The following is a 14,470-nucleotide window of genomic DNA, read 5'->3' as shown; positions in this document are numbered from 1 at the left end:
AACTTTCTATAGTGTTTTACCTTTTGTTAAATTAATTCACATACATTAGACCCTTTGTCCCTTGTAAAAACTTTATGAAATTGATGAGGGGACACTGTGTTTTTTACCTTCTTACTAATGGGAGGCTATATATACTGCTATCTCTACGTAATGCTACCACAGCTTGCATTACCTTGTATAAATGATGATTCTGAGAAGAGAGTTAGTAGCGCGTTAGTAAATGACAGCTAGTATTTAAACCAGGGTCCTTGACTGGGTTTTTAGTGGATACACTTTCGGACATTACCATTTTTGATGTAGTAGTTACTACCATTGCATTTTTTTTTTTTTTTGGTTATCCCTACATAAGCCATCTTTATTTTCCGCCCCGATGTAAATCCTTGCCAATGTAATAATTTTTTGTAGGATAATTTTTATGTGCCCACATTTTAGTTGTGACCAATTTTTCATTAGTCTTTACTTTTTTTAGTCCTTTCCCCCACAAAGTTTTACTGGAACGATAAGTGCTGCTTCTGAGAATACTTGCAGTGCCCAAGAGGACTTATGTAACTGTTCCATATGCTTCAGCTAAATTTGAAAACAAAGAACAAACCAGAATTGGGAAATACTAATCCCCAGGAAAAAATGCCCGAGTTGGTTATGGGGTCAGTAGAGTCTGTTGTACCATTACTTGGTACACTTGTGTTGTGGTTTTGCTGACAGTGGCAGAGGTTGTCCCGATACATTACTCCCCCGTTATCCGCCATCAACAGCAGGCCAGAAGCAGATCATCCTTCTGATGTTTCGTCAGTTGTACAGCCTAGCACTATGTCACAGTGCTTCATTTTATCACGTGGGCATTATACCATCTCACACCATGACAAGAAAGGTGAGTGGAGTACGATGTATTTTGACAGAGAGACCATATTCATATAAGTTTTATTACAGTATATTAAAAATGTCTTATTTTATTGTGCATCTCTTACTGTGCCTAATTTATCAATTAAACTTTATCATAGGTATGTACATAGGAAAGACAGTACATATGAGATTAGGTACTTACTATCTGTGGTTTCAGATACCAGTGGGCATCTTGGAACATATCTCTTGTAGATAAGGGGGGAACTACTGTAGTTGAAAATTTTATGGTTGACATTTTGAGGTTACAGTGGATGTCATACCATTTGTTATGTTGTATCATTGGTCCAGTGCCTGACAATCAGAGCATATTACTACCCTTCGTCAAGCAACAGATCTCCAAGCACCTTGCCTTCACTGCTTGAAAGGATTCACTGACAGTTGTTAAAGATTTTTGTTTTTCTCGAGAAAAAATAGGGACAAAGCTGAGAAAATTGTTAATTGCTAATTAAAAGAGCTGAGTCAAGGGGCGCCTGGGTGTCTCCGTCTATTGAGTGTCTGATTCTTGATTTTGGCTAAGCTCATGATCTCAAGTTTGAGTCCCACATGCATCAGGCTCTGCACTGACAGTGGGGAGACTGCTTGGGATTCTCTCCCTCTGTCTGCCCCCCCCCCCAAGTACATAGATAGACTTAAAATAAATATATATATATATATATATAAATATATTATATCATTTTATATATATATATATATATATATATATATATATATATATATATATATGAGCTGAGTCAAAGAATCCATGGCATCAAGACGGAAGCATCTTTCCATGCTACTGTGATTTCTATTCTTTGCTTCCTCTCTTTAAACTTTGATGTTTGCATTTCATGAGGTTTGTGTATTTACAAAAGTTTAAAAAACTCTGATAAAAGTCAGAGTCTAATTCTGTTTTTAAATTGAGATTTAATTAACATAGCATTGTATTACTTTCAGGTTTATCACATTATAAATGGCTTGATATGTGTATATATTGAGAAGTGATCACCACAATAATTCTAACTAACATCCATCACCACTTGTAGTTACAAAGTTGTCTTCTTCTTATGATGAGAACTTTTAAGATATACTCTCTTAGCCACCTTCAAACATACGATACAGTATTATTAACTATAGTTACTGTGTTATACATTACATCTCCAGGACTTAATTTATTTTATAATTGGAAGTTTGTACCTTTTGATCATCTTCACTCATTTCATCAACCTGCCTTCCATGCCCCACCTCTGGCAACCACAGATCTATTTTTTGTATCTATGGATTTGCCTTTTTAAAAAATTTCACATAAAATTATATGGTATCGAATCAAATTCATTTTAAAAGTAACCAAGAATGACTTTTGTTTTAGAGTTTCAAACTAGACTTTAGTGAAGGAACTTATGACTCACTCAGAGGTTGTTCGTTGTTGCTGTTTTAATGTTTGCACAAGAGCGTGCCCAAAGATTGATTTGAAAAGTGAGAATTAGAAATGACTTGGTAACAGACCAACTTTAGTAAGCCTAAATGCTTGAAACCAATTTTTTATAGATTAGTTAGCTGGCTCTTGGAACACACCATCAAACACATGTCTGTTCTTTATCATTAGATTACTCTAAATAAACTTCTGCTGTATGCACCAAATGGTGAGTGATATCCTGGGTACAGACTGTGCCAATTATGTAAAATTCATAAAATGGTTAGGAACACTGTTTGGATGTTGTGGAAGTGGTGAGCCTAGGCCATATGGCTGTGTGGAAAGTGCCATGGAATAGTCACAAATAGGTGTTTTCATATTGATATTAGGGGATACCAAGTGGGCCGGCCCTGAAACAAAATAAACATTTCTTTTGATAGTAAAATTTCAAATCCAAATCTTAGATAATGGTGCTAGTCTTAGAAACCCATATTAACTGTGCTTAAGACCTGTTTTGTAAGAAAATGATACATGACTGCTAAGGTTGGTGAATACATTTAAAGGATTATAGCACTTAGTAAATGTTAGAGGAGAGTGTTTCCAGAATTTTGTAGGCGAGAATGGTTTCTTGGCCAGACTGGTATAAGCCTATAGCCACCTTTCAGTATGGAACTTAGGCTGGAGTTCTTACAGTCTCATGATGACCTGTTTCCACACTTATGATGTGTTCTAAAGCTCTTCCACAGGGAAATTTGCTGCTGGAAATGGGATTGAACATGAGTGACTCCAGGAGCAACTACTTCACTCTTATCCTCAGCTTTCTGGCAGTTCTACTGAGGTGTTTTATTTAAGAACCTGGAGAACGCCTGGGTGGCTCAGTCAGTTAAGCATCGGACTTTGGCCCCAGGTCATGATCTTGTGGTTTGTGAGTTTGAGCCCTGCGTCTGGCCCTGTGCTGACAGCTCAGAGCCTGGAGCCTGCTTTGTGTTCTATGTCTCCCTCTCTCTTTGCCCCTCCCCTGCTCGCATTCTGTCTGTATTTCTTTCTTAAAAATAAACATTAAAAAAATAATAAAAAAGAAACTGGAGAACAACCTGCCTTGGGCACTTAAAACTTGATTGCAAAGTACTTTTGGTTGTCAGTTTGCTTCTGTTGCTGATTTACACTTTATATCTAAGGGTGAAAAATCAATCTCTTCTAGTCTCTCAAATTACAAAAGTTACAAGAGATTATTATTCAAAAATTGTATTGAAAATGTTTACTTTTAGTTCTTCACTTTTGTTAGAATGTATCTATTTAATAATTAACTATAATAGTATTGGCCAGAATACGTCTAGGCTCCACGTTACAAGAATCCAGCTTCCTATGTGTATCTTTCCCATCATACAGTGGCCTATCTGAGGACGAGATGCTTTATGATACACTTTGGATTCAGTTGTTATTCACTTGGGCCTAACTTCTTATTTTTTTGCATAATTTGCCTCATTCCTTTTAGTTTAAAATTCTTTCCAAATATGTTCTGTGCATTAATTCATTTTATGCATATTACCTATTATGTTTACTTATAATTAACCCTAAATCATCCTCTCATCTCAAGATACTTATTTCCATCACATATTTTATTTCATTTTCTTAAACTTTCTGACCTGATTCACCCTAGACTAGTTGCCCTGTATACTAGTTGTATAGCTATAGTTCATTTCCCTTGAATTGAATCTTCTGTTCAGTCTTTCTGTATTCCATGTCTTCCTCTTGGTTTATTGCTTTCTTCTGATGGAGTACATTCTCTAGAAGCATCCTGGAGAAAAGGTATTGGAAATACAGTTGACCCCTGAACAATGAGGGAATTAAGGGCATCAATCCCTGTGCAGTTGAAAATCCATGTGTAACTTTTGACCCTCCCCCAGCACTTAACTACTAATAGCCTACTTTTGATCTGAAGCTTTAATGACATTTGATTAACAGTATGTTTTGTATATGTACATTATATACTGTATTATTACATTGAGGTAAGTTAGAGATGTGAAGAAAATCATAATGTTAAGAAAATTTCTTTTAAGAGAGAAAACACATTTACAGTACTATAGTATTTATCCAAAAGAATTTGTGTAGAAGTAGACCTATATGTTTCCAACCTGTGTTGTTCGAGTTAACAGTAAACGTTTTGAGATATTGATGTCTGGAAATGTCCTTTTTTTTCTACTCACATTTGATTGGTAGTTTTACTGGGTATAAAATTCTAGGCTATACATTACTTGGTGTGATTTTTTTCTCCCCTTCTAAACATTTTCTTTTTTTCTCAAGTGTTATAAAATTTCATGTTGATTTTCCATGATTTAGTTCTATTTTCAACCATTGTATTGAGCCCTTCAATCTGGCAACCAAGTTCTGGGAAATTGTCCTGAATTATTTTTTGGTTCTTTCTTTTTTGCAACTATTTTATTTGAATTGATTGAATTCCATTCTTGGAATGTTCTTTTAAGAAAAAAAAATAGTATCCTGTTCTTGTTTCATGTTTGCATTATTCTCTGATTAACTGAGTGTATTGGTTGTTTTTTTTTTAAAGACATTTTCTTCTATTTATATATGCTGTGTATATCTATGTAAGTAGAAGAAAATGAATGTCTTAAAAAATTTATTTGTTGATTCATTGTTTATTTTTTTTCATTTCACATTAGAATTTTTTATCTGATGTCTGATCATTTTTAAAGAGTGGAGGGCTAAAATGCTGATAGGAAGTGCTCTGTAGTTGAATATGGTTTGCAAAATATGAGGTGAACTGTACAATATACTAGCTGATCCATTTATGGGGAGAACTCCTGCTTTAGTATCTTCAGAGTTTTCGTCTTGGGCTCATGAGATTCTCCAGGGTCTCTTCTAGCCTTCTAAATGGCTAACAGTGTTCTGGGAGCTAGATGGGGACAACTGGGAATCTCAGCATTCAGTTTGCAACTGTTTTCTTAATCCCTTGCTTTTGGTGGTACTGTCATCCTTCCCTGTGCTTGAAGATGGCTCAAATATCCTATGTTTTCCCTTCTCGAGAGGATAAAACTAGTCTTTTGTCGGGTAGGAGAATGGTCGTTGCTCAGTGGTGTGGAGACAAATAGAGTATTGAGGGATAATTGCTTCTTAATTCATTTTCAAACAGTCATTTTCAACCCACCCCCGGCTTCCTCTTCCAAAGATAATTTGTGCCACCAGTTCCTCAGAATTTTAGGATTCTTGGTGTAACTTAAGTTAGGTCCTAGCTTACCTCACATCTACCTTAAGATTCTAGTATCATGAGTCTTCTAAATCAGTGACCACTTGTCCATTTACTTTATAGCTTCTAAGTTGTTGTTGCTGGTGTCTTTTCTTCTAGTTATTTTTGAGGTTTTATGTCTTTTTAAACAACATTTGACTGTGGTTTCAAGATAGAGTGAAATGAGATACACATGTTCATCTTATTCTTTTATCAAAAGCTCCAAAAGTAAAAACTATTCATGTTCATGTTAAAAAATTGTCAGTGTGTACAGGAGTATAAGATAAAGTGTAAAAACTTTTCCTCTACTTTCCCCTGCATACACACTACCCAGGGGTAACTAAAGTAAGTTAACAAGTGTACCCTCCAGAAATTTTTTTGTTTATATTTTTATTTATATAGAATAATGTATGTAGTATAATCAAAAGTGAAATTTTACTGTATAAATACATATGTGGTATATAGTATAAACATATACAATGTTTGTTTAATATGTAGAAATTAGGGAGTTCCATATTGATGTGTACATTAATATGTACAGATGTCTTAATTTTTTAACTGTTTAACAGTATTATATTGTATGAGTTTTTCCTAATAAAATCTCAATTGTTAGGTACTTGTTTCTTATTCATCTTTTTAATATTATTACCAACAGTGCTACTATAAATATTCAGAGCCACATATCTTTTTCACTTCTTGTTATAGTTTTAGTTTAATTGTTAAAAGTGGAATTTAGTCAAACAATCCTCCTCAAAGAGGATATGCCTCTGCTAATGGTATATCAAAGTGTCTTTCTTTATATCCTGTGTGACTCATCTCTTATCAGCCTTTTAAATCTTTGGCATTCTGATAAGTGACAAATACTATCTTGTCATTTTAATATGCTTGTTCTAATTATATGTGAGGTTAATCAAGTGCTTATTGGACATTTCTTTTTTTATGAGCTGCATATTTAGTTCATTTAGCCATTATTGTTTGGATTATTCCTTTTCCAGGTCGATTTGTAAGAGCTTATTATTCTAGGGATAGCTTTGCCCTTTATCATATGTCTTGCAGATATTTCCCCAGGATTGTCCTTTATATTTTTGACATTGTTTACTGTATTTTTGCTATATGGTCAATATATTTTAAAATGAGAAAATATTGAGCAAATATTGGCTTTACTATCCCTGACCCACATTGTTTCCTTGAGAGCTTTAAAATGTTATAAAGTATTTAAACTATTGATTTAACATTTGGAAGGTATCAGCAGTATTTTATTTCAATTAACTAGTTTATAGAGTAAATTAAAATTTTCTTATATTCTAACTTTAAAAAGACTATTAATTAAAAGACCACTAATTAAACATCATGTTCATATATCTTGTATTATTTAGCTAAAAAATATTTCTATTTTCAGTGTTCTACACAAGAGTTCTTCTTGATTGTCAAAACCCTGTATCACCTGAAGTCAGAATTTCAAGCATTAATACCTGCTGTTAATTCCCACGTTCGGTCAGACTTGCTCCAGACATTTATTTTAGAAATTCCTGAACTCCTCAGTCCAGTGGAACGTTTCTTAAAGCTACTTAATGAACAAGCTGCCAAGTAAGTAGTAGATTCGTAGATTATTGTCACTGCTGGAAATAAAGAACTCATGTATTTGCCCTTTGGTGAATGGATTCCTAAGCTTCCTTAGCAGTAATGGTAGGAATTGCCTGTGAAATTAGAAATGTGATTGGATGCTAAAAGCTGTCAATTACAGCTGGAAGTAACCCTCTGCCATCTAAAACTTAGTTCATTATTTAGGACAATACAGTACTTCTCCAGGTATTGGATGATGAAAAGATAAAGTCCAGGCAGAGCAACTGGTAGCATTTATTAATTTAAAATTGGGTGGCAGATGGCATCTTACACTCATTTGCTAGATATCCAGTGGTCTGCCTTATATTTAGAAATTACAGAAGCAAAGTTATTCTTTAAGAGGTAGTCATTTCACAGTTCATCCCACAAAGAACTCTGTATAAAGGGGGGGAAAAGACAGTATTTTCATTTGTGCTTATTTTCTGAATAGGCAAACAACAAAAAATTTCATTTTATCTCTCACACCATGGAAATCATGAACTTGCAAAATGAAAATGTCTTTAGGATAATTTTGTCTATCTTCAAAGAAATTAAGAAACCTACCTGTAAATACTTAGTGGCAGAACTGGGATTAGAGCCTCGTTTCCTGGCTCCCAACCCTTTGGTCTTTTATCATGCTGTGAAAAATAATTGATGATCGGTATAAGTAGTATGCTTCAATATATATATTTGCTTTTTTTTCCCATTTTTTAGAAGTGGGGATAAAACAGAATTATTCAAAGATCTTTCTGACTTCCCTTTAATAAAAAAGAGGAAGGATGAAATTCAAGAAGTTACTCACAGGATCCAAATACATTTGCAAGATATACGAAAAATACTAAAAAATCCTTCCGCACAGTATGTGACAGTATCAGGACAGGAGGTAATGTCAGACATAATTTTATTTTGCATTAGTTTATCTCAAGCAGAAAAGCTACTTTAAAATGTGAACAAAAATCCGAGGACAGGATGAAAGTTTGTTTTGTTTAGTTTTCATATTTTTTCTTTTGTTCCTTGGAAATAAGATGTAATGCCTTGTTTTGATAAGAATGATTTTAGTAACAGTATTTTGTGTGTATTTACTTTAGTCCCTGGTGAAATCATGCAACGTAATGCTACATGTGTTTTAATGTTATTTCTTGAAATGTATTATAGAAAACCATGATTATTGTAAATAGTAATTTAGAGGATTCATTTACCCTAAATCCAGGAGAGAGAAGTTAGTCTTTGATGTCTGGCCAGCAGATAATGAAATGATATGAAGAGAACCACCTGTGTTGATTGGATCATAGTGATTAAAAGGCAGGGTTTCCTTCTGATGTTAGTATAGCTGCTAAAAAACAAAAAGAAAAAAAAAGAAACAAAACTATAGTGAAAACCTACAGTTAGTGAGTCTTCCATAAGATTATGTAAGTGCCGTTTAGAATGTATTTTGGGTTTTTTTTTTTTTTTGGCATGTGTACCACTGTTTAAAGTTTGGTATTATAAATATCTGAGTGAGAACCAGGAAGAAGTATGCCTTTTAAATGTAGTTGTATCCTTCGGTCTTATTCTGAGTCTTAGGGCATGCTACTTCTATATCTTATGTTTAATAGAATATAAAGATTCTGAGGGAATTTGAGAAATCCTACTTTGTTAAGATAGCAAATTAGGAAATGTGTGAATAATTTCCAGAGCATGAACATTTTATTCAGAATTTTTAAAAACAGGTATTTGTCTAGTAGGGAAGACCTTAATTTCAAATAAAATTTTTAAATATTTGCATTCCTTTACATATTTAGTGAGAAGATTGTTGATTTGTATGATCATTTGAAATAAGAAATCCTACAGTAAATTATAATCTTTACTGAAACGTTTATTAATCTTGTGCCATTTAATAGACCATTGATTAAGTCAGCCTGTCTTTTGGACTAAAATTAAATCTTTTGGACTCAGGCAGACATTTTGCAGTATATTCCACATAGAACTCCGTATAACAGAAAAATAATTTGACAATCTTTATACTTGGTTGCCCTCCCATAACCAAATATTTAATTGCATCACTTGGTTTCACTATGCAATCAAGACCTTGCAAAGTAACATATGACCTTACCACCACTATTCTGAGCTATTGTTGAAAATGAGATGATCAAAACTGTTTAATAACATTAATAAAAGATAGGTAGTAGAAAAGTGGTGACCTGGTGTTACAGTGGGGAAAAGCTGTGTGTGTAAGTACCCCTTCCCCCACTTACATGCTCTGTGACCAGAGCAGAATCACCTGTGTCATGAGACTACTTTAAAAACCAGTTGAGTTAAAATACATGAAAAGTGCTTTTTAATCCTAAAGCACTATGTAAATGTTCTTCATATACTACTACTACTACTACTATAGTTACCATTTATCAAGCACTTGTTCAGAATGGTGCTAAGTGCTGTACATGTATTTTTTAACCCTTATAATAACACAAAAAGGGGCTGTTGTCATTTTGCAGCAAAGAAAACTGAGGTTTGGAGTAGTTAGGTAAGTTACCCGAGTCAGAAGCCCAGTCCTGCCTGACTCCAGTCTTTCTACCATGTCCTTATTTCACTTTACTCACAAATATTAACATTTTATTTTATAAAACCAGACATCTTAGGGCTCATAATACACAAACTAAAATAAAGCTGAAGTCTTGGGAGGACAGTCCTGTATCCAGCTGGCGGTTTTACAGTGAAAATGGGGAAAACTGATCAGGAATTCATAAGCAATAGTAGACTAGTGTGTTTTGTTTTGTTTTATTGTTTTTTATATCAGTGTGGTAATGAAGTTTAAGAAAAAGCACAGTATGGAGATGAAGTAATTGGATTACAAATAATTAGGGAGATGAAAATTATCTTATTCTTTACTTAACCTTCAGGTTAAGGTGATGAGTTTGAGGCAAGAAATTTCTTAGTTATTAACTGTGGGATGGATTCTTAATGGTTTTTAAAAAAACGTACAGAATTTTAATAGTACATCAGTACAGAATCACTTTTATAACATTTTTTGAGAATTAGTGATTCTATTCAAACACCAAATGAATTCTAGATTTGCAGCATTGTTATCAAATTCTGTTTTAAAAACTTACAAATTATTCAGAAATACTTAAAGTACAGAGAACCGACTCTGTCAAATATGATTACCTCTGAGAAATGAAAGAGGATAGCAGGAAAGTCCTTAATTTATATATGCTCTTCTTTTATACCCTTCTCTTCTAAAATTTTATTCTGTACATATAACATGTGTAACAATTTTTAAAAAACCTGTTTTAGCAGCCCCATGTAGTACATGGATTTTGTTATTATTGGTAAAAATAAGTAGATTGTCAAGCCAGTATTAACTTTTGAGAACATTCATTTTTCACCTTTGTTTCCAGTTTTTATGTACTTATTAGAATACTGTAAGCCTTACTGACTATTCACATTATTATCTCTGACTCTGATAGTATTTGTAAGAAAATAGTGAAAGCAGAAACTTAGTTCACTGCTTCTATGATAGTCTTTATCATATTTTAGATATACAGAGAATTATCTTTTTTTTAATGTTTATTTATTTATTTGAAAGAGACCAGAGACAGAAACAGAGTGTGCACATGTGTGAGTGGGCGAGGGGCAGAGAGAGAGGGAGAGAGAATCCCAAGCAGGCAGGGCTTGATCCCACAACCATGAGATCATGACCTGAACCAAAATCAAGAGTCAGATAACTGACTGAGCCACCCAGGTGCCCCTAGAGAATTACCTTTTAATCTTGAATCAAATATGGAATGGATATGGGGTGATATTTAGATTTGGAGTAGTACTGGTAAGTATTATTCCTAGGGGAAAGGGAAGAAATATTAGGCAGAAATCTTTAGGAAAAAACATTAGTTCACAACATGCAGCATATCCAGATTCTGCTTGGTATGTTTAAGATATGAAAAGCATTCTCCATTAAATCTTACTTCTGAATAAAAAAAAATATTTGAAGATTCTTGAGGAGAAGAAAGAAAAGGGGGATAGAAGGAATGGGTTAAGTGTGGTATTGAAGAAAACAGAGAGCAGTTTCTGGAGTGAATTAAGCAAACTTAGCCATGATGCCAGCCCAGTGATATGACAGACTGTAGTTGAGTAATGGTATCTGACATTTAAGCAACAAAGAATTGGATCCTAGGAGTATGAGAGAAATTGCTAGAACAAATCATGGCACACTTAGCATCAACACCTAAGAAACAGGGACTGTAGAGCAGGGAGAGTGGTTGTGAGAATACTCTAAGCTTTCTGAAATATTTGTTAATTTCCAATTTTAGTTGGTTTCCATTTTTGTAGCAATAAAATTCTTAAAAGGCCTGTCTGCTCATTCTTAGAATATTTGTGGAAGGAAACAGAGAGAAACTTTCCTATTTCTTAGGTAGTATAGAAGAGAACAAAACCCTGCTAGTCTGTTTTTGGAGAAACCCCAGCTGAGAAGAAGACATATAGGACCAGCACCAACTTGAGGAAGTAATCCCAGGGGTGTAACAAGCAGAAGGTCCATAAGGTCCATGTGGGCTTTTCCACCTCTCACCCTGCTTTCCATCCAGTATTGGCTCTGCATTTGGCTTCTTTGAGGATCTGTAGTCCTTAGAGTAGACCCTTGATACTTACAGATTGAACCATATGGTGCACACTATTCCCAGCATGCTTCAAAGGGCCATGACTAGTAGCAAGGCACAGATATGAATCCGGTGCCCCATGTTGCCCTGTTACGGCAAATTACTTAAGTAAGCCAGCCTCCCTGGCTGCCCAGGGAGACAGTTTTAACTAATTTTCAAAATTTCCGCCTTCCTTTCCTTAGTAATTCCTGTTGAGCTCTGTGTTAGTTATTACAGTTCTAGATGTATTCTTCCCAAGTATTAGTGAGCCACTGTGGTCCTGCATTTTGCAGTTTACCGCAGGCATAGCTCTTCCCAGAATTATTTTATAAAAGGATCAATATACCTTCTTGTTGGGCATTTAAAAATAATACTTAGGCAGTTTTTTTTAGCATAATCTTAAAGTGCTTTTATCTTTCTTGTCAATGATATTTATTTTGTGGGTTTTTTTCCTCAGTTACTTTTTGTAGCCAAAGGCTAGTTTTTAGACTCTTCACTCTTAATTGTTTAACTGGGTGTAGCAGGTTTGAAATTGTATTGTCTCCATATAAGAAGGCCTCATTAGTTGCAAAATTTTTTCTCAGAATGAAAATTCCTAAAATTAACCAATAATTTCTATATTATTTTTTTAAGCAGAATCTTTTTTTTAATGTTTATTTACTTATTTTGAGAGAGAGAGTGTGCACGAGCAAGGGAGAGAGAGAGAAAAGGAGAGAGAGAATCCCAAGCAGGCTGTATGCTGTCAGCACAGAGCCCGATGTGGGGCTTGAACTCATGAACCATGAGAGCATGACCTGAGCTGAAACCAAGAGTCGGACACTAAACTGACTGAACCACCCAGGCACTCCAATAATTTCTGTGTTGTTTCTATGAAATATAATTTCTATGAAAAACTGCACAGAAAAATAAACTCAAAAGATAGGCCAACACTACTAATAATACGCATATTGTGAATACCTAAAATGTTATAAAACTGGTATACGTAAAGAAGTTCCTGCCGCCATCTCAAAATTAGTGGTAGCCACATAGCTTCTGGGTTCCCTCCTGTACAAAATAAATGTTTGTGTGTTTATTCACTTAAATAAAACATTGAATTTCATTGCAATAATACAGGAGAGTAAGCAGGAGGAAGAGATGAGCTACAACTAATGCTAAAAATGAAAGGCATGATAGTAGAAGTTGATTTCACTTGCTTCCTGGCCGATTTCAGAAAAGCTTGCTTGCAGAACGCAGTTGGCTTAATAAAGATATAGTTCATATAAGTGAAAACTTAAAGAAAACACCCTTGGGATAAAATATCTTCTGATAGCTGAAGAAATCTGTGCTTTTTCATGAGGATACTTTTAGATATTGGGCTCTTTGTGTAACAGCCGTGACAATAAATCCTCTTCTGTTCAGAATAAGGGATGGACCATATCTCAAACTGGTATAGCACTTCATAACTGATATTTTAAAATTGTATGTACTTAGAAATTCAATCGTATTACTGAGTAATAGAATTCTTAAGTAAGTGGGTACTAATAAATGAAAGAGACCGTTAAAGAAAAATCACCATTTGTAGTATGCACATGATAATGTTATAAACATTAAGTTGTGAAGTTATATGCTTATTACAAACTTTTGTTGAATGCAAGTTGTACTTTATTGCAAGTATTACAACCTTAATTATTAATATTTGGTTGTATACATGAACATATATTTGGACATACATGAACTTCCCTTTTAACAGTATTGGATATATTTTGAATGTTTAGAATAGTATTTACTAAACTGATAGAAATTTTGAGGAAGCTTTAAAAATATAATGGCTAATCATTTAAATATGTAATTTTTATTTATATTTCTTTTAGTTTATGATTGAAATAAAGAATTCTGCTGTATCTTGTATACCAACTGATTGGGTTAAGGTTGGAAGGTAGGTTTAAAAATACATTTTTTTCTTAATGTGAATTATAATGACACATTATGAGCATGTACACCTGTATGTTTTTGGAATGATAATAACCATATTCATGACATTAAATGTGATTCTTCCCCTTTGGTTTTCTTACGGAACTTTTAACCAAAGAAATAATTATTTTAAACTCTTTCTATCATTGATTTTAAAATATTTGTTCCAAAGAGTATCTTATTTGTATATATTTGTTTTCTTGTTTTATTATTGTTTTATTTTTACACCTTAGAGTACACTTTAAACACATGAAAAAATGTTGGAGGATCTTCAGTTATAAAATTAATTTGGTTGCTTGAATTTTCTGATGAATGCCATACCTGAAATTTCATTTTCTGCTTCACTGAGCTCTCTCTGCATTTCTTTATTGTTGATGCTTTCCATGCCACATAATTATAATAGTTGTTTACATCTTCTTTTTTGTAAGTTGTATCATGAATTGATGAAAACAAATTTAATAAAAAACAAAATTAGAAAACCACATTGAGACTGCCTTTTCTCCTTGGTTAGGCATTAATTCCCAAGAGGGGACTCATTTAAAGAAGTGGTGTTAGAGAAGTATATACTCCTGTGAATCGTATTCTTTGTGAAATATTTATTACTACTGTTATTAATATGTTTGCATGAACTTTAGATGAAAATGTTAGATTTGCCTGAGTAAGCAGAAGAGAGCCTAGTAGCTGGTGATTGTATGAAGGAACTATGTTAAGGATGGGAGAAAATTTTGACATGTATGAACGATTATTATAATTTTAACTTTAATTCAAAAAGAAAAT

At 33.7% G+C, this 14,470-nt stretch overlaps 1 protein-coding gene across 1 annotated transcript in view; it reads left to right on the top strand.

The window, feature by feature from the left end:
- Positions 1-14,470, top strand: part of MSH3 (mutS homolog 3) — a 188,144-nt gene that overhangs the window by 101,918 nt on the left and 71,756 nt on the right. The window contains exons 14-16 of the mRNA XM_058728381.1: positions 6,931-7,118; positions 7,848-8,016; positions 13,594-13,658. Coding sequence (XP_058584364.1) covers positions 6,931-7,118; positions 7,848-8,016; positions 13,594-13,658 — 422 coding nt within the window. The remainder of the gene's footprint in view (positions 1-6,930; positions 7,119-7,847; positions 8,017-13,593; positions 13,659-14,470) is intronic.

This window comes from Neofelis nebulosa, chromosome 1, assembly GCF_028018385.1.
Source record: "Neofelis nebulosa isolate mNeoNeb1 chromosome 1, mNeoNeb1.pri, whole genome shotgun sequence".
NCBI classification, from domain to species: Eukaryota; Metazoa; Chordata; class Mammalia; order Carnivora; family Felidae; genus Neofelis; species Neofelis nebulosa.
Note: the sequence above shows the minus strand (reverse complement) of the source record. Positions and strands in the feature narration are given on the sequence as shown.